We start from the raw sequence: 27,192 nt of genomic DNA, 5'->3' as shown, positions 1-27,192 counted from the left end.
AATAACTAATATGTGCAAGGCTAATAAATAGTAGTGCAGTGGTGAATATAGAGCAAAGGGAAGAAACTGTTCTTATGATGGGTGACTTCTAATGCCTGCCACAGCTAAGAAGGTTGAACAGTGTCTGACGGGGGTATGAGGGGTCTGCAGTGATGCTATGCTATTTCCTGACCCTGGACAAGGGGGCAAGGTCGACACCGATGATCTGTCCTGCAGTCCTTAATTGCCTGTTGCAGTCTGTGTCTGTCCAGCTTGGTTGCAGACCAAACCAGGCACTGACGGAGGTGCACAGAACAGATGGATGTGTAGAACATGATCAGCAGGTCCTGGGGAAGGTTAAACTTCTTGAGCTGACGCAGGAAGTAGATTTTCTGATTGTGTCTATGTGGTAGGTCCACTTCAAGTCTGTGAGCTGGTGGATTCCAGGAACCTGAAAGTGATCAAAATAATAGTTTTACATGCCATTTTCCACACTGTCTATGCGGGGAAAAGGACTCCAGTTCTGTAGATGACAGATGACGTCACACCATGAGCGGGCGACATACTGAGTCGGGCGGCGGAAAGGGGGCGTTTTCAGTATAGTTAGTTATCTACTGATCACTCAAAAAACGAATTAATATTATGTGAAATGACTTCCAGATTCATTTTCAGGAGGAAAAAAAATACTTTATGTAAACTTGTTAGTGAACATTTGGTAATTTGAACGCTATGGGTCAAACTTTATAGCACTTTTCATACATAGGCAAGTCGCACCATAATTATTTTTAAATATATGTAAAAAAAACAAAAAAACATTAGTAAATGAGTAAAACAATAAAATAGTGACAACAATAGTAGTAAAAATAGCGACAAATAAAATGGAAAATAACAGAATTAAACTAAAGAACTTAAGAAGAGTTTAAAATGATCAATAAAAAGCCTGATTAAAAAGCCTTTTACCTAAAAAAAAATATATATATATATATATATATATATATATTTCTATAGTATATATATATATATATATATATATATATATATATATATATATATATATATATATATATATATATATATATATATATATATATATATATATATATATATATATATATATATATATATATATATTAATCTGACTACAGTAGATACTGTGTGTACAATAGTGTGTGTACAGTACTGCATTTAAAAGAAGAACTGAAGAAGTGGTACTGTAGTTTGAACATGCTATAGGATATGTATTTACACTTGCACAAGACTAAGTGACCTATTTGTAACTGAAAAAAATATATTTAATTTTCTTTTTGAATCCCTTTCAAATAAGTGACAGTAAACATCAGCTCAACAAAAGAGAAAGAAAGAGAAAAAGACATGTGCTGAATAATTCTTGCTGCCTCAGTCATGCAACAGCTTGCAACAGTACTTAGAACATGTAAAGCATGTTAGAACCTATGCCCATGTTCTGATTCTCATCAGTCAGACAGTGGAAGGAGGAGGAAGAGGAGGAGGAGTAATAGTAGGGGTGTTGCTTTCATTTTCATGCTGGTGAGGAAGTGATTTCCAGTCAAGGCATTTTATTTGCTGCCGAAGTTTGCTTGTGTTTGGTTGAATGGAGTTTTCTGAGCACATCAAGACCGCCAACGTAGAGGATGTTGTGCTCCAACAGCCTCTGCACCCACCAAGCAGGGGCACCCTGTGCATCACTGGCCACCACCTGCTCTTCTCCCACCGGGAGGTGCAGGACAGCTCTTGCCAGGTTCTGCTCCTTCTCAGAAACATTGATGCTATTGAGAAAAGGTGAGGACCTTTTACATGGTACATTGGGGTCACCTTAATCCTTTTGCATGATTTACTTACCTTACTCACTCTCATGTAATATATGCTGACACAGCAGTCTGATATCTAATGACACTTCAAATGTCTTTTAAGCAGTGTGGAAAACCTTTCGGGGCACTTGGGCCTCTTTACTAATGTGGTCAACAGCAAAAGGTTGGAGGATCACCCGTGTTGCAATGTGTCAGCAAAGTGTTGCACCTTTACAGCCCACAGGAAACATCTTACTGCCGCTCTTCCTCACTCTTGTGTGTGGCTTGCTACAACTAACAGCTTTTTTTTTTTTTTTAAACAGCTATAAAGCTTACAGCGGAAGTTTCATGTAACAATGTTGTGCAAAGCCTTTTTTTTTTTGCACTGAAACATGACACATCGAACAGGGGCTTGTTGCCATTGTTTTACTGTGTGTTTGGTGGTATAGGCCTTCTGGATCTTCAGGGACTATCATCATCAAATGTAAAGATCTGTGTGTACTCCAGCTTGACATCCCAGGCATGGAGCAGTGCCTCAACATTGCACAATCTATTGAGGTGCAATACTTTATTGCTATTAAACTATCTTGCGCCATACTGTACCAACAGCTTGAAATCTGTTTTACAACATTCTCTTTTTTGCTTTCTACAGACCCTTTCCTGTCTGGACTGTGTGGTGGACATGTACCCCTTCTTCTACAGACCATGTGATGCCATCCTCTGTGACCAGTGGGGCCTCTCCAACCCTGAGAAGCATTACACTGAAATGGAGGAGCTGGTATGATAGAAAATACACACACACATACACTACCGTTCAAAAGTTTGGGGTCACATTGAAATGTCCTTATTTTTGAAGGAAAAGCACTGTACTTTTCAATGAAGATAACTTTAAACTAGTCTTAACTTTAAAGAAATACACTCTATACATTGCTAATGTGGTAAATGACTATTCTAGCTGCAAATGTCTGGTTTTTGGTGCAATATCTACATAGGTGTATAGAGGCCCATTTCCAGCAACTATCACTCCAGTGTTCTAATGTTACAATGTGTTTGCTCATTGGCTCAGAAGGCTAATTGATGATTAGAAAACCCTTGTGCAATCATGTTCACACATCTGAAAACAGTTTAGCTTGTTACAGAAGCTACAAAACTGACCTTCCTTTGAGCAGATTGAGTTTCTGGAGCATCACATTTGTGGGGTCAATTAAACGCTCAAAATGGCCAGAAAAAGAGAACTTTCATCTGAAACTCGACAGTCTATTCTTGTTCTTAGAAATGAAGGCTATTCCACAAAATTGTTTGGGTGACCCCAAACTTTTGAACGATAGTGTACACACGCGCACGCACGCACACACACACACACGCACGCACGCACGCACACACACACACTCACACACACACACACACACACACACACACACACACACACACACACACACACACACACACACACACACACACACACACACACACGCACAAACACTATGGGCCTGATCTAAACAGCGTGTGCAAGCTATACAATTGTGTGTACTATTCTTGGACGTGTTGAGTGTGATTTACCAAGACTGCATGTACATTTGATAACAAGTGCAAAAGTGGTGCAGACCACATTATTTAAATTAAGTTTTTAAGATTAAGATTACTTTATTTCAAAGGGGACAATGCATTTTCATAAAAACACATGACTACACATGGTTAAAAAAGCCAGAATTAGCCGGAAGGCTAGTTTTCATCTGAAGTCCCCTTTGCGTGTATACTGGGCGACTTGGAGACATTCATTTACTGCACATTCATGCTATCATTCTCCTACCTGTGGCGTTTTGTTATGTTTTGAAACATGCAGCAGACAACTATAATGTGTACAACTTTTTCTGGGCATTTTAGAAGCAGTCCTGCAGGGCATCTACAATGGAACCCACTTTTTTAGCGCGTCTGTTGGAATGTTCCAGATGCAAGAACATGCATATTGCATATACAGTATATGAAAAAAAGGAATGTAGTTTAAAAAAAACACCAGCAGACACCAAAACAAATTTGTTTTAATCAGCCCCTTAATACTTAACACTTTTTTTTAAAAATTTTGCCTATCGTTCACAATCATTATGAAAGACAAGAAGACAAAAGGTTTTTTTGGTTTTCGCATTCTAACATGTACAAGTCGGCTCGTTCTAGGTGGCTGGCAATGCAGCTAATGGGAGCAATCAATTCTACCTCTAATTCACTTTAAAAATGCATTCAAAAACATCACCAATACTTCATTTATGTTTTGTAAACTGTATAATAACCAAGCTGTAGCGACATTGTTGCTGTAAGAGCGAACACTGAGGAAGTATTTTTCTATAATACATCGGCACGCGACAGTATTGGCTGTAAAAGGTAACTACAGCGAGAGATAAGCTAGCTTCTATGTCAGCACGAAACACGTTTGAGTTTGTAATGCACAACACACTGCGTTAAGACACCAATCTGTACTGACTGAAAAACATGAACAATCATATTACAGTATCTGTAAAGTATTAGCCCACATTTAATGTTTTGTTTTGTACACAGCTAGCCAAACAGCATATGCACCAACATAAAGTGACTCACTTGATGGACAGTTGTCTCTTTGGTCTACCTGGCCGGGGACATTTTTTCAGGTTTATTTGGGGCAAGCACGCCATTTATGTCGAAATAACTTGTCTATAAGCAGTACTTAATCCTTTGTTCATTCAGCTTAAAAAAAGATAAGGTTGTGAATCCTCATTTGTCCAAAAATAGTCGTGTTTGTTGTTTGTTACCAAGTCTGCTATGTTTAGAACACACACAAGGGTTTTGTATCCGGAAGTAAGAACATATATTTGTTGCTGGAAGTCAGACGTGCGCTGCTATGGAAACACAAATCAATGCGCGGAAGAAGTCAGTCAATGATCAAAACACGGTAAATATTGCACATATTACATCTTGTTGTAAACGTGTCTGTTACTACATTATATATAGACTTGCAGCGTGTTTATAAAACGTTGATGGAGGGTTTTAAAGTTTTTTTAGAGGGCTTTGAAGTCTACAATAGTGACTCCCATTAGCTGCATCTTCCAAGTGTTATTTTTTCATCTTTAAAATACTAAAATAAAAAAAGATCTTGTCTTTCGGAATGATTGTGAACGAAAGACAAAATTCCCAAAAAAAATACAATTCTCCTTTAAGTCATCCAGCAGCTATAAAATCATAAAATGATATTGCTGAATAGACGATATGTGTAATATTTTGTATTTTTGACAGACCTTCTATGTTGATAAGAATACGTGGGACTGAGCTTCAGCGACACCACCTTCTTTCTCACAGCTATTCCTGTGCAACTGCCAGTTTGCACGTTCTTTCTAGACAAAATAAATATAGACGCAAAACAGCTCCTGCAATACCATTTTTGTCTTGATAGATCACACAACGTGTGCTAAACAATTATATGTGCATTTCTCTCCTGCCAGTATTGTTGGCGCTCTGATGATCAGCATATATTCTGCACATTCATGAAGACAGGGACAATAAATGGACTCTGCTCCTTTCTTTTGCTCACTTAAGAGACACTATCCTCTGTGCACAAGTGTAGTAGATCAGCTTTGCGTGTGCTATCAAGTTTCCATGCGTTTTAATACACACAAACCGTTAGTAGATCAGGTTATATGTCTTTTAGGCAACTGTGAGCCAACAATCTCATGACAGGAAGGTGCTGGGGAAAATGGAGATAGTAGGGATCAAGATTCAGGACATGCCTTGTTCTAAAGATTAAGGTTTTCACATACCACGCAATGTGCTGCGTTTCATAATTTGCTCTAAATCCACAAACATGCTCTGTTCTGAATTGCTCATCATCAAAACACCTTATATTAAATTCAAAGTGTTGGCTTGAAAAGTGCATCCCTCTCATTTTCAAAGTCATTTTAACAAAGAGGTGGGCTGTCACAATTTTTTTGAATTTTTTATTTGTAATGGGTTTTTAATCTTCCGTATTTACAAGTTATTACAGTATGTCTCTATAAACATATATATTTTATTTTATTTTATTATTTTTGGCCAAAGGGGGCACATTTCAATTTATTTCACACACTTGTTATTACATATGTTGGCCAGAGGGGGAGCACTTGAAATTTTTACACACACTTGTTATTTCATATGTTGACCAGAGGGAGAATACTTTTAAAACCGACACACAGTCAATTTGAAAAATCTCTCTTTTTTGGGACCACCCTAACTTTGATAGATTTCACCACCAGGGGTGCAAATGAGACATTCTCTATTAGATGCAATGGTTTTCCTTAATGGGACCATGATTTCGGTCCTAACTTGTTCACCGGTCCTCATATTAAAAAAAAGTAAAAAGTACCACTGATAGTCACACACACACTAGGTGTGGTGAAATTACCCTCTGCATTTGACCCATCCCCTTGTTCCACATATGGAAGGTACTTTTCCTTGTTGATGTCTCAAGAAGGGCAGAAATACAAGAACACACACACACACACACAGTTGTAGCTCGTAATGTAATGACTTGCTCTTTATCCCATTTCGGACATTTCTTTTTTAATTATGTTGCTAAGCAAGCCAACAAATGTCATATACATCCTTGCAACGGCAACTACTGCTTTCCCTTTACACTTTTTTAGGGTTACACTTGTTTTGTTATAAACGCATGACATAAAAGCCCGAAAGACAAATACTCTGGGAAAAACTATTTACAATTTGACTTTAAAAACACAAAGTCCTCCAGCTGTCTTACTCTGGAAAAAAACTACGTAGGCAAATTCTGGTCCTAATCATGTAAATGTGCATACCACAATGTAAGAGACATCTTCTGAAGTAACAAGTGTGACAACCAACCCCGTTCTCCCCGACTTCACTTGTACTGATTGTTTCCTCTCTTCTGCCATCATTATTATATTCATTCTGAAGAAAACTATTGTAGGCGAGCTCTGATCCTAATTTCATAAATTTGCATACCACAATGTGAGAGACACTCTCTGGTGATGCGATATAATGACTATGACAAACAACCCCGTTTTCTCCTTCTTCAGATGCTACACATGTACTGATTATTTCCTCTTGTCTGCCATACAACATTAGCATATTCATAAAGAATAAAAAACATACTTGGGTCAGGCCTGGATCAGAAATGGGACTCAGATGCAGAGTGGAGAACAATCAGGCAGGCTTTTATTTTTAAATGATCACTTTTCAACTCTTGAGTCAGGGCAATAAAACAACGGCTATAAATTCTGACAACTCTGCGATAATGTGAAAACACAGAAAATCACTCCGAAAGGAGGAAACAAAAATATCAATCTTTAACTACACTAGCGAGGAATATAACTATGAAATTTAAACAACAACAAAAAATGCTCCAGAAGGAGGGAAAACAATGGGCTATAAAACTTCTACACTGTTTCTGGTCTAGCAAAATTATTAACAAAAAAATCACTCAAAAATGAGGAAAACAAAAGACTGTAAAAATAAACTGAACTCTTCAATTTGAAAACTTTACAAACAAAAACTCTACATAAGAGGGGGAAAAGAAAACTCAAAATACCAACTTCAGGATCCGGATAAATCAAAACAAGACGAGACAAGGCTTGGGCTTGGGCATGGGGCTGGAGATGCACGATACAACGAGACATTCTGGCACAGAACAAAGGGAGACGTGGACTATAAGACACATGGGGGTAATGGGGAACAGGTGGAAACAATCAGGGATCAGAGATACCATCAGACTGATGACACAAGAGGAAGGGCAAGTGACCTGAAACGAAAGGAGAGTTACTTTTCAAAATAAAACATGAAATTCACAAGACAAAAAACCAAGACAAGACATCCCTCACCGCAGTGTGACAACTTGCCTTGAACCTGAATAAAAATTGTAGTCGTTTAACATAACTATCATAAACCTAATGAAAAAGTTAGAAAATCAATAAATAATCTGCATCACAGTATACTATAGGAATCGGTAGATGCAAATAGAGGCTGAGGCTTACAGAGGCTGTATGTGTTACAAGAGATGACATCACAGCAATCTAATCAGAGGCTTTAAAATGTCCATATGCTGAATGTATTTGTCAACAGTTACAATTTCCTGTCCTTTTTATTACTTCATTATTTGCATTGATATGCTTTAATGGCACCTTCTCCATGTTTTGCAGCATGAGAGGTGGAGACTGAGCACCGTGAACCGAGACTACTCGGTATGCGTGTCTTACCCCGCTGCTGTCATTGTGCCCAAGGAGATTAGTGATGACACGTTGAAAAAAGTGGCCAAGTTCAGGCAGGGCGGCCGTTTCCCCGTCCTTTGCTACTACCACAGGAAGAATGGCATGGTACAGCCTTGGTGTCCTCTCTGAATTCCCTTCAAAGTAGCCTTTTGGAGTTTGAAAACAAAAACGTCTTCTCAGGTGATCATGCGCAGCGGTCAGCCACTCACCGGAGCCAATCGGAAGCGCTGCAAGGAAGACGAGCGCCTCCTGCAGGCTGTGATCGAGGACTCGGACAAAGGCTACATTATTGACACACGCTCGGCTCAGCAGGCACAGCAGGCCCGGATGACGGGCGGCGGGTTTGAGTCCAAATCATGTTACAACAGCTGGAGGAGACTACACAGACACATGGAAAGGTGAGTTTCAGGGGTGTAATGGCACAGTATCCTCACCGTTTAGTACATATCTCGCTATTAAGCTCACGGTTCTGTTAATTTTCAGTACGGTCTAATCTACTAAAGGTGCAAACTTGATTGTGCTTGTAAATCTGAGCTACTAAACTTCTGCACAGGGGATTGCGTCTCTGAAATGAGAAAAATAGGGAGTGCAATCCATTTAGCGTGTTATTAGAATGCCCACAATACTGGGAGAAGAAGATGCAATTATAATCATTGAGCAATCGCAATGAGATTAATCAAAACTAAATCTGTTCTTCAGTCTCTGTTTTGCTTTTATAGTTAGCATGTCTGAAACATGCGTGCAAACTGGCACAAGTCAGAAGGAGGCGATCCCTACAGTATGACAGACGATGGAGAGAGATACTCCTCTGTAATCGTGTCGACAATCGATATTTCTGTCAGAAATAAGAAATATGAGTGACTCAAAGGCTGATTCGGAGACAAATGAATGGCGTTTTTTTTAATGACGTTCTTTTTTCATATACCGTAAGAAGGGGATTTATATGGCCCCATTCGTCCCAGTTTACCTGACAAATGAAATGTGACACATTGAAGGGCGGGGAGGGGGGTTGCACTATTCACCTTAGTCGTCAGACGGCGGTAGATTGATGAACATCCCAAAATGTGTTTTGTTGCAATTCCAAATTTGACCACAGCGTCAGTTGCTCTGTAGAGTGGCACTTTCCATCATTTTCAGAAGGCTGCATTGCAAAATTATTAACTCCCCACTTTCCCTGAATGTGAGATCCACCCAGGAATGGGGCAATATGAATCCCTTCCCTAATGTATAGTATAGGAGACATTAGTAAGATAGATCCGATATGAAAAAATATCTTGCAACATGCTGTTTCTTGCCTCTGAATGATTCCAGTGTGCCATCGCAGTCATTGGCCGTGCGGGTTGCCAGAGCTCCGCCTTCGGCGTAATAAAAATCGGTTCTGTTGTCTAGATTACGATTCAAAATTGTAGAAAGGGTGGTACAGATTAAACATGTGGGCTGCATGTTCAACAACATTTCAAAAAAGCACAGGTTGGAGAGCATGATAACATGAATGTGGATGGAAATGAGTGTCTCCATGGTGAAAGCCGCAATAAAAATCCAATCCAATTCAATCCAATCCCCCTTACTTACCGTACATAGCACATTTGAAAAAAAAAAAAAAACGTTTCATAAAGTGCTGCACAGGAGTTAAAACACACATTTAGAAGCAGGATAAAACTAAGGACAGTCAATTGTAAAAAAAACAAAAAACATTTAACTAAAAACAGAATAAATACATCAAATACATGAAAGAAAATAAATTAGACTAAAATCACACTACTTTTGTGCTGGTTTAAACGTCAAGGAGGAAAAATATATATTATAATATATTTCTGTATTTTTTAAAAAAAAATTTCGCTAACTGCTTATTTGCTATTACTTTTACCATCATATTTGTACATGTCGTATTTGCTGATGTTGCTCTGTTGTTGTTGTTGTTGTTGTTGTGTTTGCTGTTGTTGTTTTTGTCTCTCTGTCTAATCCCCCTCTTGTCCCCACAATTCCCCCCTCTGTCTTCCTTTTTCTCTCTTTCTATCCCCTCCTGCTCCGGCCCGGCTGCACCAAATGATAATATAAATACATTTAATAAAGTCAAAATACAAGTAAGGCAACAAGAGAAGTATCCTACACTTCTCTTTTGTAAAGTAAATCTGAACAGCCGATATGGGCATCTACATCTGCTATATGATTTGCCCGAGAAGTTGGGCAGGACATTATAAAAAATAAAAAAAATTTAAAAAAAGGAGGAAAAATATGTTTTAACACGTGATTTAAATGTCATTGAAGAGGGAGCCGTCCGAATAGCAAAGGGATATTGTTCCAAAGTTTTGGAGCAGCAGCAGAAAATGCACGATCCGCTCTGGATTTTAGCCAGGTCTTTGGGACAACAAGAAGAAATTGATCAGCTGACCTCAGAGACCTTACGGGAGTGTAGATTTCTAGACTGTCTGGCATATATTTTGGCGCTAATCCGTTAAGAGATTCAAAAACAAAAATAACATTTTAAAATGAATTCTAAAATGAACTGGGAGCCAGTAAAGGGATGCTAAAACGGGGGTAATGTGCTCATCTTTTTTGTGCCACAGATAAACCTCATTTAAAAAGGGCGGTGTGCACCACTTTTGCACTTGTTATCAATTGTAATCTTAGTAGATCACCCGCAATCCACCCACTAATAGCACACACACTTTTTTGGTTTAAAAACACTGTTTAGCATTTATTATTGTTATTTGAAGCTTATTTGTTCAGGCCCAGCATGCACAAAATACAAAACATAAAACCGCTTAGCTTTGGTATTAACAGCTGAAAAAAACCTCAAAACTGCTGGCAAATAATTCCTAAAAAAAACTACATTAAGAGTTTGACCAGTGTGAATGATTATTAGATCTTTACAATATGTAAGTTCATTATTGACTGAAGTAAAACATTAATATTTCCAGCTTGTAGCACAATGCCTGTCCCCCTCCTTTTGTCTTATCATACTTGTCTTTGTCCATTTACATCAGGCCTGTTCAAAAATGTTCCACCTTGTTCTGCATACTCGATGCATTTGACCTTTTTCTCTTTACATTATTACATTTTGCTCAATTTTTTCATTTCTGCTGTTTTTTGTTGTTGTTGTTTATTTTATATTTACAATGTGTTGCGGGCCAATACAAATGAGCTCCACTGGGAAGGTGAAGTGTCACCAAGCGATTTCTCTTTTTTTCTTTGCACTATTGCTAGTCCTTACTTCCGCTTGGTCTGCATGCTTGTGGAAGTGCTCCTCTGCACGCTTCCACGTCTCGTCTTTTTATGGCTGTTTTAATTTTAAGATTAAAGATTAAAGTACCAATGATTGTCACACACACACTAGATGTGGTGAAATTTGTCCTCTGGGGAGCAGTGGGCAGCAGCGGCGCCGCGCCCGGGAATCATGCACAACCTATGTACTGTGTTGCCTTCAGCAGCCGCTTGTATTTATTAGTTAAGTAACACTTTCTGTCCCTTACTAACTATGGTGGATGGGGTCTGAATACAAATACATGTATGGTTCGTAACACCCCTTTATCTTCCCAGTTTCACGATACAGGACTTATCTTGAACTCACTAAATATGCACTAATTGTGTTTGTATAGGGGAAAAACACTCCAGGAGAGTCTAATCAAGCTGGTGGAGGCCTGTGCTGACAAGTCCCATAATATGGACCGCTGGCTCAGTAAACTAGAAAATTCCAAGTGGTTGTCTCACGTCCAGACTGCTCTGTCAACTGCTGGCCTGCTGGTAGAGTGTCTGGAGAGGTATAGCAGCTAATTGTTCCATGCTCCATGCTAATTGTTCCATACATGAATGTCATCCTGAGAATTAGCGTCCCTGTGCAGTGCACATTTGTGTCTTGCATACAGTAACAGGGCATGTTTTCCACCGTGAACAAGTAAATAGACCAAAAAAAAAAACATGTCCATTGCAGAGGATGCTAGTTCTCAGAAGGATATACAGCGTTCCCTCGCCACTTTAATTATTATGGTCTCATTGTACCGCAGATTTTAAAGTAACATGGAGTACTTTGAGAATTGAGTACCCATTTAAGTTTCATGTTAAAATGATGTACAAACGTTTGTACGTTTTAGAGCAGTGATTCTCAAAGGAGCAGTATTCATCAGTTCACGCTCAAAGACAAGATAGGATACCACTAGTCTGAGGGGGTGGTGTAGAGCAGTGGTTCTCAAAATCTTTTCACCAAGTACCCCCACCCCCATAAAAAACCTGTCTCTCCATGTACCACCATAATGACCAACATTAAAATACATGAGCATTTTTATGGATTCTGCATACCGCTAGTGGGACACGTACCACAGTTTGAGAAACCCTGATTTAGAGCAAGAGTGTCCAAACTTTTTCCTCTGAGGGTCGCACACTGAAAAATCAGATGATACAGAGTCAATTTTGATATATTTCATTTTTAAAGGCAATACATTATTTAGATTATTAAAATAAAAAAACAGGTTGCATGTCAGCTGTGTGTTATTAGTAAGGGTGCATGATAAATATTGGACAATTTTTGAATATTGGACAATAACTGTATGATTATCATGCCGATAGGAAAAATTATGACGTCACACTGATGAATCAATATTAAAATCAAAATGTTAAAAAAAAAAATTTAAAAGCTCCAATGAGGCGTACTTTGCTGTAAGTGAGTTAGGTTGAGCAAATCAAGCGTTGCTTTTCTCCTACTCGCGTCGTAAGCTTCCCCTGAGCTCATTGTAAACAATGCGGCGATCGTATGGAACTTTTTTTTAAAATTGTTTTCGAAGAAGCCATTTTGTTCTGCAAATATTCCAGGAGGAGGAAAAAAAACATCACGCTTCAACCTTGTCAGCCACCTGAAACGCCAGCATTGCTGCAAAAGTGTTTTGAAAATCTATGACGACACTTGCCGCTAAAGAAGCCCCGAAGCCAGCCAATCAGTTCTTGAGAAGCAGGAAGTTATCTGTGTCGGTAGCGTAAATATTCAAACTTTTTCCCGTAACTTTACATCTATTTGCTCTTTTATTCCACGTTTTATGTTTTTTTTTGTAATAGTATTTCTAGAATATGCAGCAGGCTGTTAAAAAATGTAATGGTTGTGAGAAGTAAAACTTTTCATGAACTCAACTCACCTTAATGTGTGTTCGTAAATGTGTGTACCATGTCTTCATTGAAGAGAGCAGTTATGGTTTTGGTTTACAGAGTAAACAACTAAAAACTAAGGTTTTGGTCATTGTTTTCTCTAAACGCAAACAAATGTGTCTAAATATGGCTAAAGACACACATTATTGTGGGTTTCCACGTTATTTCATTTCTAAAGGAAAAATCTAATCTGCAGGAGAGAATTCCTCTGCCATTTTCAAGTATGTTTCTATTTATTTGAGTGGTCAGCTTGAAGCGTCCCTCTGTCTCCGACTCCCTTGTCGTCATGTGACATAAGTACGTGTCTGTTAGGATTTTGCTTACTAGTTTTGATGACCCACCTTATCTCGCATCTGATTGGCCAGTCCGTAATGTTTCGCCCGATCCTTAGCCAATTGTGACTAATCATACGAACACCAACCAATCATCATGGATTTTCTCCATATATATGGATGTTCTCATTCATCCAGGTCCTTGCATTTTCTCCATATTTTTAGTTTTGGCCTGTATTCGCAGCCCATTTACTCTCTTTGTAGCTTGTGGCTTCGATGTAAGCTACCTAGCTACATGGGTCTAAAAGTAGTTAAGCTACAGGGAAAGCTACTCGTTAAAAAAGTAGCTAAAATACCGGCAAGCTACTGGAAAATGTAGTTAAGCTACATATAGCTTAGCTACATGTAGCTTGTTACTGCTCATCACTGGTGTATCACTAGTGGTACGCCAAATAATCTCTCAATTAAATGTTCAAACAGTGTTTCTGTTCAAACTTTGTGTAATGTTAGAGTGGCCAAAAATATATATAAATAAATATAAATATAAATAAATATAATATATCCATCCATCCATTTTCTACCGCTTATTCCCTTCGGGGTCGCGGGGGGCGCTGGAGCCTATCTCAGCTACAATCGGGCAGAAGGCGGGGTACACCCTGGACAAGTCGCCACCTCATCGCAGGGCCAACACAGATAGACAGACAACATTCACACTCACATTCACACAGAAGGGCCAATTTAGTGTTGCCAATCAACCTATCCCCAGGTGCATGTCAATAAATATAATTTTAAAGTGAAACTTCTGCCTTGTTTTTAATGAATATTTAGGCCTAATACACTACTGTATTTTAATGTTGGTCATTATGGTGGTACTTGAAGAACCAAGTGTTTTCTGAGTTTGTACATGGTGAAAAAAAATTGAGAACCCGTGGTGTAGAGAAGACGTGCTGTATGAAGACTGTCTCTATAATATTGTATATAATATAAATACAAAATATTAAATAAAAAGTGTATCTACTTTGCAGAAATTCGTCTAACAGAAGGGGGTCTGGGACGTAACTCCCGTGATAATCGAGGGAACACTGTACTGTACTGTACTGTACACATGCATATACACTAAGTACACCAGTATAGTAGGGCCTGTTGTTTATTCTTCCCATAGGGATGGTCACTCAGTTCTGATTCACGACTCTGAGGGGATAGACTCCACTCTTCTTATCAGCACGCTTGCACAACTCATCATGGACCCAAGTTGTCGTACACTCGAGGGCTTCCTGGGTCTTCTCGAGAGGGAGTTTGTACAGGTGCGTGCAGGGATTGGTCAGAAAATAATTATCTTGGCCTGTACTGTTTAGAGGCGGGAGCCTATCCCAGCAGTTTAATTTGTTCTGACAATATGTGATTCTACTTTTATGATGTTGATGTGGTGTGAAAATGACTGAGCATGAATGGAGATCTGCCGAGTGTGTAAGTCATCTCTGATACAGTAGGCTCTTCCTCTCTAGGCAGATAATACCTGGAGGGGGAATACATGGAATAAAATGATTATATTTCAAATCTATTTTTCCACAAATTGTACAAGCAGTGTTATACATTTATTATTTTTTTCTAAACTACATGAAGTGCCAATTGTAAAAATTCTATTACAATGTTAAAGTTGATATATTTTTAATATATTGCACACTTTTCTCAAATGTAGCTAATTTTCTTCACATTTGCATTAGAAATTCAATGGTGGGCAGCACGGTGGCACAGGGGTTAGTGCGTGTTCCTCACAATACGAAGGTCCTGGGTGGAATTGCATGTTCTCCCCGTGATTGCGTGGGTTCCCTCCGGGTACTCCGGCTTCCTCCCACCTCCAAAGACATGCAACTGGGGATAGGTTGATTGACAACACTAAATTTGCCCTAGTGTGTGAATCTGAGCGTGAATGTTGTCTGTCTATCTGTGTTGGCCCTGTGATGAGGTGGCGACTTGTCCAGGGTGTACCCTGCCCTCCGCCCAAATGCAGATGGGATAGGCTCCAGCCCCCCCTTGCGACCGCAAGAGGGACAAGCGGTAAAAAATGGGAAGAAAAAAAAATGGACGGAAGGATGGATTAAATGGTGACCCTAAATATTATATCTAAATCAAAATGTTAAATATGATTTTAAAATCGAAATGTTAAATGTAAAAATACATTTTAAGTATACATGTTATATATAAATATAAATGTTAGATATAAAATGTTGAATAGCAATATTGAATCTAAATATAAACGCTGGATATAAATGTTAAATCTAAATGTGAATGTTAAATGTTAACTCCAAATGTTCAATCCAATGTTAAATGTGAAATATAAATGTTAAATCTAAATTTAAATTGTACATATAAATGGTAAATATACTGTAAATGTTAAATCTACATGTAAATGTTAAATATACTGTAAATGTTAAATCTACATGTACATGTTAAATATAAATGTTACATCTAAATTTAAATGGTAAATATAAATGTTATTTCTACATCTAAATGTAACATTTTAATGTTAATCTAAATGTTGAATATACATTTTGAATCTAAATATAAATGTTAAATGTGAAATCTAAATGTTAAATCTAAATCTAAATAATAAACATAAATGTTGATTCCACATCTAAATGTAAAATCTAAATGTTAAATCTAAGTCTAATTGGTAAATATAAATGGTAATTAACTCAACATCAAAATGTAAAATATAAATGCTAAATGTCAATGTTGAACATGCATTTTGAATATAAATACAAATATAAATGTTAAATATGAATGTCAAATCCAAATATAAATGTTAAATAAAAATGTTACATCTAAATGTCTCACCAAGTGTAATGTGAAATATCTAGAAAATATGCAAATATCCCACTTTTCCCATGCCTGTCAGTGCCTCTCAGTGCTCAAAAACATGCGCTGCCAGTGAGCTAAATGTGAGAAAAGTCATATAATTGTGAGAAAAATTTGCTAAATATTAAAAATATATCTACTAGAAAAGTGTGGTTGACGTTTTACATATGGCACACCAAAGTTTAGAGCAGGTCAGTAAAAAAAAGTGGTTGCCTCATAGAAGGTGTTTGCAGGGATAGTTCATGTTTTTCTATGTGGAGTTTGTGTCTTCTCCATATGCTTGTGTAAATTCTCAATTGTGTATCAACAAGATTAACTGCAGAGATGGATGTACATGTGAATGCAAATAATAATTTATTTTATTTTATTTATAATTTTTTATTTATATTCTGCTTGTACTGTAAATGAAGGCCTATATGTATACCCTGCAGGCAGGACATCCATTCCAGCAGCGATGCGCCCACTCTGCCTTTTCCCACGCTCGTCTCCAACAAGAGTCCCCTGTCTTCCTGCTGATGTTGGACTGTGTGTGGCAGATATGGCGCCAATTTCCCCTTGCACTTGGCTTTTCAGAGGTGCTGCTCCTGAGGCTGGCGACTGAAACGTATGCCTCCAATTATGGCACCTTCCTCTGTAACAGCGATATGGAACGGTCAGTAATGCTTGATCCTCAGAAGAAATCACGAAAAAGTATCCTAAGAAAATTGTTTGTGTGAAAAAAACAAAACGTGCCCCACACAAGTGGCTGCTTGACCCGGTAAGTCAAATCAACCTAAAATTTCACCCACTGCATCATTAGGGTGTTTTTTTTATCTGAATCACTGCTGAATTTGGTACACCCATTTAGGGCACATGTCTGTAAAATTTTAGGAAGATTGCATGGTGTGCCCTACAAAGCGTTTTGAGCACAACCCACAGGGGGCGCCACAAACCGTGAGTTTGAGTGAGTTCAAACCCCAGCCGAGTCATACCAAATACTATAAAAATGGGAGCCATTACCTCCTTGCTTGGCACTCAGCATCAAGGGTTGGAATTGGGGTTTAAATCACCAAAATGATTTCCGAGCGCTGCCACTGCTGCTGCTCACTGCTGCTGCTCACTGCTCCCCTCACCTTCCAGGGGGTGGAACAAGGGGATGGGTCAAATGCAGAGGGTAATTTCACCACACCGAGTGTGTGTGTGACTATCAGTGGTACTTTAACTTTAACTTAACAAGTGTTTTAGTTCAGCGTTTCTTAACCATAGGGCTGGGGCCCATTGTTGGTCTGAGAGTGTCCCCCAGAGGGCAGACAAAATACACCTGTTTCTAGGCTGTGGGCCTTACTTAATACACTTTTACTGGGACAATCTCAAACAAAAGAAGTCTGGAGCTAAAGTTGTAGAGAACTTTCTTAATTGTTTCTTAAGGGTAACAATTGTTGAAGCTGTATTTTTATTTGCACTTTAATTTTATTGACTGTTAAGTTAAGAAACATATTCGTTATTTAATTAGTTTATTTATTTTACCACAACATAATTGTATGTCAATTTATTTTTCGTAAGTCCTTTCTTATGCAGTATATTTGGTTAGTGCTTATTTTTCTAATCAACTTGACCTAAGCCTAAGATTTATGTGTTAAAGAGGAACTGCACTTTTTTGGTAATTTTGCTTATTGTTCACAATCATTATGAAACACATGACGACGGAAGGATTTTTTTTTAATGAATTCTAAATATCAAATAAATGTAAATAAAAGTCATCTTACAGTGGAGCCAATGGAAGGTCCACTATTCTGCCCATAAAATCCGATAAATAACCACCCAAGAAGCGGCAACAATATTCCATTTATATTTTGTGACTTGAATATTAGCCAAGTGTTAGTGATATTGTTGTTATAAGCGCTAACGCAGTCAAACGATTTATAGCGGCAACGTGATCACTACTGTGTGTCCCTATGTTTACATCATCGAGTGGTCTGCTGCTTCCTTGCTCCCTTGAAGCTTATTCTATATCATAAATCATGCATTTCACCTGGAAAGTATATGGCTGCGAATGTAATCCCAAAAGTTGGGCCACTTTGACAGTCATTTAGGACCCAGAACTGGTGAGAACGACACAAATAGACACTTGGTCCCCACCGCCCCGTTTTTCCGCGGTGATTATGAGTAATTTTTCATCTGAAAGGGAATATATGAACATCCCAGCAGTTGGCATCCTAATGACAGCAGACGTTGCACAGTAAGTGATGTTTTGTATTTGTTGGCTCTCATGAAATCCACAGTGAGTAATATTCAGTGATGAAGAAAAAAAAAGCAAACTTTGCGATGCGCTTTTGAAATTAATGCGCCGCATATGCTTAAAATAATCAAAATACGTAAATATTAAATGTTAGTATAAATGTGCCTGTTACTACATTACATCATGTATATAAAACCTTAATGGAGGTGTTTGGATGTTTTTTCAAGGGCTTTGTAGGCAGAATTGAGCGACTCCCATAGTCTCCAATGTAAGCTGACTGTTGATCAAACATATTTAATATTTAGAATGCACAAAAAAAAACACCCATCGTCATGTCTCTCATAATGATTGCGAACGACAGGCAAAATTCCTAAAAGGACGGTTCCCTTAAAATAAATAATAATCTTTGTGATTAACACATGGTTTCATATCATTTGACATGGTTGTAAACTGTAAGTAGGTTAGATATAATTATTGAATACGATTGAAATCGTAAGTAAGATTACTAATTCAAAATTAATATTTGAGGGTGCCCCAGGTCCTTCTGTAGTATAAAAGTAGGGCTGTGAGGTCGAAAAGGTTAAGAACCCTGTTTTAATTATTCCACATGACCGTATCTAACTGTTGAGTTGAGTTGAGTTGAGTTTGAGTTTATTTCGAACATGCAAGCATACAACATGATACATCACAATTTCCAGTTTCCCTTTTCAACATGTTCGAAAACTGTATCACCTTTGTCCCGCCTGCTCAGCCGTGCTGCACAAGTGGAGGACAAAACTCAGTGTTTGTTTCGAGCCCTGTTGAAGCCAAGAGAGAGAGAGCAGTACACCAACCCGCTGTATGAGCACACCGAGCTGGCTATTTGGCCCTCAGTCCACCCACAGTCCTTACAGCTGTGGAGAGGTGAGCTTTGCTTAACATTTACATTTATGGCAGTACCAGGACATACACTACACATTCATTCTTCTGCTTGTTTGCTTGTCCGATCATCACTTCTATTCATCAGCATTACTTAAATTTGACTGACTTTGTGGATTATTTTGGGTCGTTGTTTTTAATTGTGCCCATGGCACATTCTACAAATACTGAAAAAAAAAAAAAAAAAAAAAAGTTAAATTTTTGATCAAACAGGTAAAATGTAATGAGAAAAAGTTGCAATGTTGACTCTAAAAATTAAAGGGGCCATTATCATCAGTGGACTCACCTGTCCCTGATTGCAAATCAAAAGGGTTTATTTGCTAGCTTCACATGCCTATTGATGCTGGAACATTGTCTGTGATTGTGTGCTCTGCTTAGCTTTCCCTGCTTCCTGTGCACTTCCATGTTGCACTTAGTTTTTGGTTTTGTGTGCACTCTAACCTGCATTAGTTTTTGTTCTTTGTATACTAAATACAGTTTTACCTGCACACTGTCTCCTGTCTCTGGGGTCACAACTACTGCGATCATGCGGAACCATAACAGATCTGAAGTTGACCTATAGGGATTTAAGCATTAAAAGTAAAACAAAACCTAATATATATGACTTATTTTTAACTTTTGATTCCACTGTAATTTTTGTAGGACTTTTTTAAATTGTCATTGCTCAAGAAAATAATAATGAATCAAAATCAATGTTTTTCTGAATTATTGACATATGCAAGGCTCCAATTACTTCACATCAATTATGCCACTTTCACAATTTTAGGGAGAAAAATTCCATATATTTAGTTTTTGCTACAAAAACAGGGCTTTCTTTAACAAAAAGGCCATAAAAGATTAAAAACAAAAACAAAAACAAAAAAAAAAACAACTTCATATGGACGGATAGATCTGAAATTGATCTGGATATTCAAGCAGTAAAAGTAAAAAAATATTAATATATTACTTTTTTTTTTTTAATTTAACACCCGTTTGGGTCTCCGGAACCAAACATTAGGGGAGCCCTAAGGGTTAAATAAGATCTATATATTGTGTAGGTTTTGAAAATGAAAAATTGCTTTGATTTTTCAGTGTGCAGCCCTCAGTTCAAAAAGTTTTGACACCCCTCATTATTCCACAAATCAAACATGGCTCGATTTTGTCCGTCCATCGTAACGTCTTACATCATCCTTCAATAACCATGTGTTGTCCTGCTTACATGGGGTCAGACAATTGAACACAAATACAACGTACCACGCAACTAAGTCCAGCACTCTTTACACCCAAACTGTTGGTAATGTGACACCTTTAGTAAGAAATACAATCCATCCATTCATCCATTTTCTACCACTCGGGGTCACGGGGGCATTGGAGCCTATCCCAGCTGCTGCTGAAGGCGAGACAAGTCACCACCTCATCGCAGGGCCAACAAAACATTCACACTCACATTCACACACTAGGACCAATTTAGTGTTGCCAATCAACCTATCCCCAGGTGCATGTCTTTGGAGGTGGGAGGAAGCCAATGTACCTTATTAATATAACTGTGGCCTCCATTTCTAAATGTATTATATAATATGTGTAGGAGGTTGTGATGATTGAGTCGGTTAATAGGAATTCTTAATTGATCAAATTTGCCATGCGAGCCAGGTTTATTTAAAGGCCTACTGAAACCCACTACTACCGACCACGCAGTCTGATAGTTTATATATCAATGATGAAATCTTAACATTGCAACACATGCCAATACGGCCGGGTTAACTTATAAAGTGTAATTTTAAATTTCCCGCGAAACTTCCGGTTGAAAACGTCTATGTATGATGACGTTTGCGCGTGACGTCGATGGTTGAAACGGAAGTATTCGGACACATTTATCCCAATACAAACAGCTCTGTTTTCATCGCAAAATTCCACAGTATTCTGGACATCTGTGTTGGTGAATCTTTTGCAATTTGTTTAATGAACAATGGAGACTGCAAAGAAGAAAGCTGTAGGTGGGATCGGTGTATTAGCGGCTGGCTGCAGCAACACAACCAGGAGGACTTTGACTTGGATAGCAGACGCGCTATCCGACGCTAGCCGCCGACCGCATCGATGATCGGGTGAAGTCCTTCGTCGCGCCGTCGATCGCTGGAACGCAGGTGAGCACGGGTGTTGATGAGCAGATGAGGGCCGGCGTAGGTGGAGCGCTAATGTTTTTATCATAGCTCTGACGAGGTCCCGTAGCTAAGTTAGCTTCAATGCGTCGTTAGCAACAGCATTGCTAGGCTTCGACAGGCGGCACAGCATTAACCGTGTAGTTACAGGTCCAGTGTTTGGTTCGGTGTCTCCTGATAGTAGTATTGTTGATCTTCTGTCTATTCTTCCAGTCAGGGGCTTATTTCTTTTGTTCTATCTGCATTTAAGCACGATGCTATCACGTTAGGCTCAGTAGCTAAAGTGCTTCACCGATGTATTGTCGTGGAGATAAAAGTCCCTGTGAATGTCCATTTCGCGTTCTCGACTCTCATTTTCAAGAGGATATAGTATCCGAGGTGGTTTAAAATACAAATCCGTGATCCACAATAGAAAAGGAGAAAGTCTGGAATCCAATGAGCCCTTTTACCTAAGTTACGGTCAGAGCGAAAAAAGATACGTCCTGCACTGCACTCTAGTCCTTCACTCTCACGTTCCTCATCCACGAATCTTCATCCTCGCTCAAATTAATGGGGTAATCGTCGCTTTCTCGGTCCGAATCGCTCTCGCTGGTGTGTAAACAATCGGGAAATGTGAGGAGCCCTTCAACCTGCGACGTCACGCTACTTCCGGTACAGACAAGGCTTTTTTTATCAGCGACCAAAAGTTGTGACTTTATCGTCGATGTTCTCTACTAAATCCTTTCAGCAAAAACATGGCAATATCGCGAATGATCAAGTATGACACATAGAATGGATCTGCTTTGTTGATTGATTGATGAATGAAACTTTTATTAGTAGGTTGCACAGTGAAGTACATATTCCGTACAATTGACCACTAAATGGTAACACCCGAATAGTTTTTCAACTTGTTTAAGTCGGGGTCCACTTAAATTGATTCATGATACAGATATATACTATCAGATATATACTATCATCATAATACAGTCATCACACACAAGATAATCACATTTAATTATTTACATTATTTACAATCCGGGATGTGGGAGGGAGGGAGGGGTTAGGTTTGGTTGTTATCATCAGTCATCAACAATTGTGACAGAGAAATGGATATTGGAACAGTGTAGGTCTGACTTGGTAGGATATGGACAGCAAGTAGTGGACATAGAGAGAGAGAGAGAGAGAGAGAGAGAGAGAGAGAGAGAGAGAGAGAGAGAGAGAGAGAGAGAGAGAGAGAGAGAGAGAGAGAGAGAGAGAGATCAGAAGGCATAAGAAAAAGTATCTGCATTTGATTGTTTACATTTGATTATTAGCAATCCGGGGAGGGTGTTAGTTTAGGGTTGTAGCTGCCTGGAGGTGAACTTTTATTGCGGTTTTGAATTAGGATAGAGATGCCCTTTCTTTTATACCTGTTGGGAGCGCATTCCACATTGATGTGGCATAGAAAGAGAATGAGTTAAGACCTTTGTTAGTTCGGAACCTGGGTTTAACGTAGTTAGTGGAGCTCCCCCTGGTGTTGTGGTTATGGCGGTCATTTACGTTAAGGAAGTAGTTTGACATGTACTTCGGTATCAGGGAGGTGTAGCGGATTTTATAGACTAGGCTCAGTGCAAGTTGTTTTACTCTGTCCTCCACCCTGAGCCAGCCCACTTTGGAGAAGTGGGTAGGAGTGAGGTGGGATCTGGGGTGGAGGTCTAGAAGTAATCTGACTAGCTTGTTCTGGGATGTTTGGAGTTTAGATTTGAGGGTTTTGGAGGTGCTAGGGTACCAGGAGGTGCATGCGTAATCGAAAAAGGGTTGAACGAGAGTTCCCGCCAGAATCCTCATGGTGCTTTTGTTGACCAGAGAGGAGATTCTGTAGAGAAATCTCGTTCGTTGGTTAACCTTTTTAATTACCTTGGTTGCCATTTTATCACAGGAAAGATTAGCCTCTAGAATGGAACCTAGGTAGGTGACCTCATCTTTCCTGGTGATAACAATGTCCCCCACTTTTATAGTGAAGTCATTGACTTTCTAAGGTTGATGTGGGACCCAAATAGGATGGATTCCGTTTTACCCAAGTGTATGGATAGCTTGTTGTCAGCGAGCCAGGTGCATGTTCTACAGAGCTCAGCACTGAGGATTTTCTCCACCTGTGACTTGTCCCTGTCTGATACCAGCAAGGCCGAGTCATCTGCAAACAAGAACAATTCACAGTCGCATGCCGATGACAAGTCGTTTATGTATATTAGGAACAGTAAAGGCCCCAATATACTGCTTTGGGGGACTCCACAGCTCACTGACAGGGGGGGGGGGGGGGGGTGGGGGGTGGGACGGTGCCGTTTACCTCTACCACCTGCTCCCTCCCCTCCAAGTAAGATTGCATTCAGCTCCATGAGGTTTTTTTTAATCCGATTGCTCTGAGCTTATCCAACAGTATAGCGTGGTTAATGGTGTCAAAGGCCTTCTGAAGGTCCAGCATGACCATGCCGCAGTATTTGCCCGCGTCCACCTCATGTTTGATGTGGTCGGTCAGATAGAGAAGGCATGTGTCAGTGGAGTGGTTAGTTCTGAAGCCGGATTGGAATTTGTACATGAGTTTATTAGTGGCAAGGTGACTATCGACCTGTTCATAAACTATTTTCTCCATTACTTTCGAAATGGAACTGAGAATAGAAACAGGTCGGTAGTTGCCAGGTTCCAATTTGCTTCCTTTTTTAAAGAGGGGAGTTACTCTTGCTATCTTAAAATCTTTTGGTACTTGGCCTTGTGTAATTGATAGGTTTATTATGTGCGTGATGATCGGGGCAATGATGGAGGCAGAGTCCCTGAGGAATCTAGAGGGAATATTATCAAGGCCTGTGGCCTTGTTTGGGTGGAGCGCGCTCAATTTTTTAAACACCTCATCAGCTGTGACCATTTCTAATTTGAAATCATCGTTGAATACTCCTAGCTTTCTGTAGAAGGCTTTAATGTGTTCTACACCAAAGCGACCAGAGTGGTGGGACAGCTTGTTGACAAGAGTTGCGGCTATGCTGGTGAAAAAGGTGTTAAGTCTGCTAGCTACCTCCATTTTGTCTGTAATGAGGGAGTCACTCTCCTTGATGCTGATGTTGGTGAGTCTGGTTTTAAGTTTCTGGCTGCAACCCGAAAGCTGGTTGTTGAGAATTTTCCAGAGCTCACGTGGCTTATTTGTGTTTTCCTCTATTTTGTTGTTAATGTAATTTTTTTTTAAGGATTTAGTCAGGTTGGTTGACTTATTTCTTAATTTATTGCATTGCTTTTTGAGAGTTGAAAGGAGTGATTTGAGGTTGATATTATTGGGTTGATTATCTACTTCTGTTTTACACTTTTGGTATTCGGAGTATTTTCTGTCTCTGTCTTTTATGGCAGCTAATAGGTCCGGATTTATCCATGGTTCCAAGCGGGCTTTGATCCTGACTGTTTTCACGGGAGCCATGTCATTTAGTATCTTTAGGAACGCCGTTTTGAAGCGATCCCAAGCAACATCGACCAGGTTGCTCGCAAGCACAGGGGACCAGTCCCACTCATCTAATTTTAAATTGAAATTATCACTGGAGTATTTTTTAAGGGATCTGGATTGGGCTGTTATGTGGCCATTGGCTTTGGGTTTGGCTATTTTGCGGGTGCAGAAGGTTAGATAGTGGTCGCTAAGACCACAGATCATGACCCCACTATTTTTTATTTTAGGCCGGTCTGAAGTGAGAATGAGATCTATGGTTGATTGGGTGGAATCACACACCCTTGTAGGTAGTACTATTAGCTGGGAAAGACCGTGTAGATTTCAAAACTTGCTGTAGGATCTGAAGACAGGCGCATCTCTGCGTTGAATATCTGTGTTCAGATCCCCAGTTATAATTTTCTCCACGTTGTCTGTCCCAGCCAAGCACTCCTCCAGAGCCCCATAGAAATCATTCTGATAGGGGGTCTATAAACAGTCCCTATTAGTACCGGCTTAGCGTTTTTAAATTTGATTTCCGCCCACACAGATTCAAGGTCATTGTGGTTAAGATCAGTGCGAGTTATGTATTTAATATCTTGGTGAATATACATACAAACGCCCCCACCGTGTTTATTCCTGTCCTTTCTGATAACCGAAAAGTTTTCTATTTCTATCTCTGAGTCAGAAATACTTTGATCAAATTTGGTTTCAGAGAAACACAGGATTTTTACCTTCGTGTTGAGGAACATTTCTCTGATTTGGTCGAGTTTGGTTCCAGAGAGGCTGTTCACATTAAGGTGGATGATGTGTAGTCCACTGGAACCAAAAAGAGCATCAGAGTCCGCTGTGTAGTGGTACTGTCCAGAAAAGTTGTTGGTTATTATTGAAGTTGGAGTTGGAGAGCAGGAGGGAGAGAAGGGAGAGAGAGAGAGGCATATTGATTTTCATCCAGGTGAAGGGGGAGGGGCGGAGTTGGAGAGGGGGGGGGGGCAGGTAGGGCGGGCGGGGGTGGGGGTGGGCGTGGGTGTGGATTTCATTTTGGCGGGGTTTTGTCCGTTTGAAGACAAAGAAAATAAAGAAAATGGATGTATGAAGGCGCCCCTAAATCCTGTGTATGCCGCGGGTCCAGACGCCGTGTCCTCGACCGTCAGGGACCGGGGAGAGGCCGTGTGGACCCCCGCCACACCGTCTCCACTGCAGACCGGGGTGTCAATGTCCACAGTCACCTCGTTGACCGCCGCCGTGCTGTTCGTCTCGTGCAGTTCGCCGCCATCACCGATGTCTGGGTCATCCTCCACCGCCGCTCGCCGCGCCGCTCGCCGCGCCGTTCGCCGCCGCTGGGTCGCTGGCTTCACCGATGTCTGGGTCGTCCTCCATCGCCGCTGCCGAGCTGCCGACTGTGTCGATGAACTGGGAGAAGTCCTCCGTCGAGCCACCGATCGCTGGAGCACAGGTGAGCTTGAGTTGTGATGAGCCGATAGGTAAGTTAGCTTCAATGGCGTCGCTAGCAGTAGCATTGCTAGTCTTCGCCAGGCTGGACAACATTAACCCTGTTGTTACAGGTCAAGGGTTGAGTTCAGTGTCTCCTGATAGTAGAAGTAATAATAGTATTATTGTCTTTCGGTCTATCCTTCCAGTCAGGGGCATGTTTCTTTTGTTTCGATGTGCAGTCAAGCACGATATCACATTAGCTCCGAAGCTAAAGTGCTTCGCTGATGTATTGTCCATGAGATAAATGTCACTGTGAATGTCCATTTCGCGTTCCCGGCTCTCATTTTCAAGAGGGTAAAGTATCCGAGGAGGTTTAAAATATAAATCTGTGATCCACAGTAGAAAAAGGAGGAAGTGTGGGATCATCCGAATAGTTGATTTTGTCCCTAAGCCGCAGCGAATGCTATCCCCGTTTAAATTAAAAAAAATTCATTTCAGTAGGCCTTTAAATTTCCATATGGTCTTGCATGCCTGATGATATATTTTGCCCGGCTGGGAGCTTGACACATGTGCCCTACAGTGATATACATGTTTGTAAATTATTTTATATCCTTTTTATATCCTCGTCTGTCTTTTTACAGGCTTTTTTCTCAGATGGACCCAACAGACTCGCCACTTAGAAGAAGTCCAGCAGGAAATTAATAACATGGTCATTGAGTCAGGGAAGACGGCACTCAGCTTTTGACCATTGAAGAAGCATAACTGATGTATTTATAAGGAAG

General features: G+C 39.7%; 1 protein-coding gene across 3 annotated transcripts; it reads left to right on the top strand.

The window, feature by feature from the left end:
• The first annotated feature begins 1,572 nt into the window (after positions 1-1,572).
• zgc:154055 (uncharacterized protein LOC556036 homolog) lies at positions 1,573-27,192 on the top strand. Of its 3 annotated transcripts, none has more exons than XM_062040498.1 (11): positions 1,573-1,776; positions 1,912-1,968; positions 2,234-2,342; positions 2,437-2,562; positions 7,955-8,128; positions 8,204-8,421; positions 11,623-11,784; positions 14,591-14,732; positions 16,719-16,939; positions 19,257-19,408; positions 27,052-27,192. In XM_062040498.1, exons 1-11 carry the CDS (start codon positions 1,589-1,591, stop codon positions 27,153-27,155), a joined length of 1,653 nt encoding a protein of 550 aa, XP_061896482.1. In that variant the 5' UTR covers positions 1,573-1,588; the 3' UTR covers positions 27,156-27,192. The 3 variants fall into 3 exon arrangements, with proteins under 3 accessions (XP_061896482.1, XP_061896481.1, XP_061896483.1); XM_062040497.1 differs by having other exon boundaries at positions 1,909-1,968; XM_062040499.1 differs by lacking the exon at positions 1,912-1,968.

Source organism: Entelurus aequoreus, linkage group LG03 (assembly GCF_033978785.1).
Source record: "Entelurus aequoreus isolate RoL-2023_Sb linkage group LG03, RoL_Eaeq_v1.1, whole genome shotgun sequence".
In the NCBI taxonomy this organism is placed as follows: Eukaryota; Metazoa; Chordata; class Actinopteri; order Syngnathiformes; family Syngnathidae; genus Entelurus; species Entelurus aequoreus.
The sequence above is the reverse complement of the archived record's forward strand: the minus strand, read 5'-3'. Positions and strand labels throughout refer to the sequence as shown.

Excerpts from the sequence above, each read along its gene's own strand:
- zgc:154055 (XM_062040497.1), top strand. The coding sequence starts at position 1,589 with ATGGAGTTTTCTGAGCACATCAAGACCGCCAACGTAGAGGATGTTGTG. Across the intron at positions 1,777-1,908 it reads ATTGATGCTATTGAGAAAAG|CAGTGTGGAAAACCTTTCGG; the intron begins GTGAGGACCTTT and ends ATGTCTTTTAAG. Across the intron at positions 11,785-14,590 it reads CTGGTAGAGTGTCTGGAGAG|GGATGGTCACTCAGTTCTGA; the intron begins GTATAGCAGCTA and ends TTCTTCCCATAG.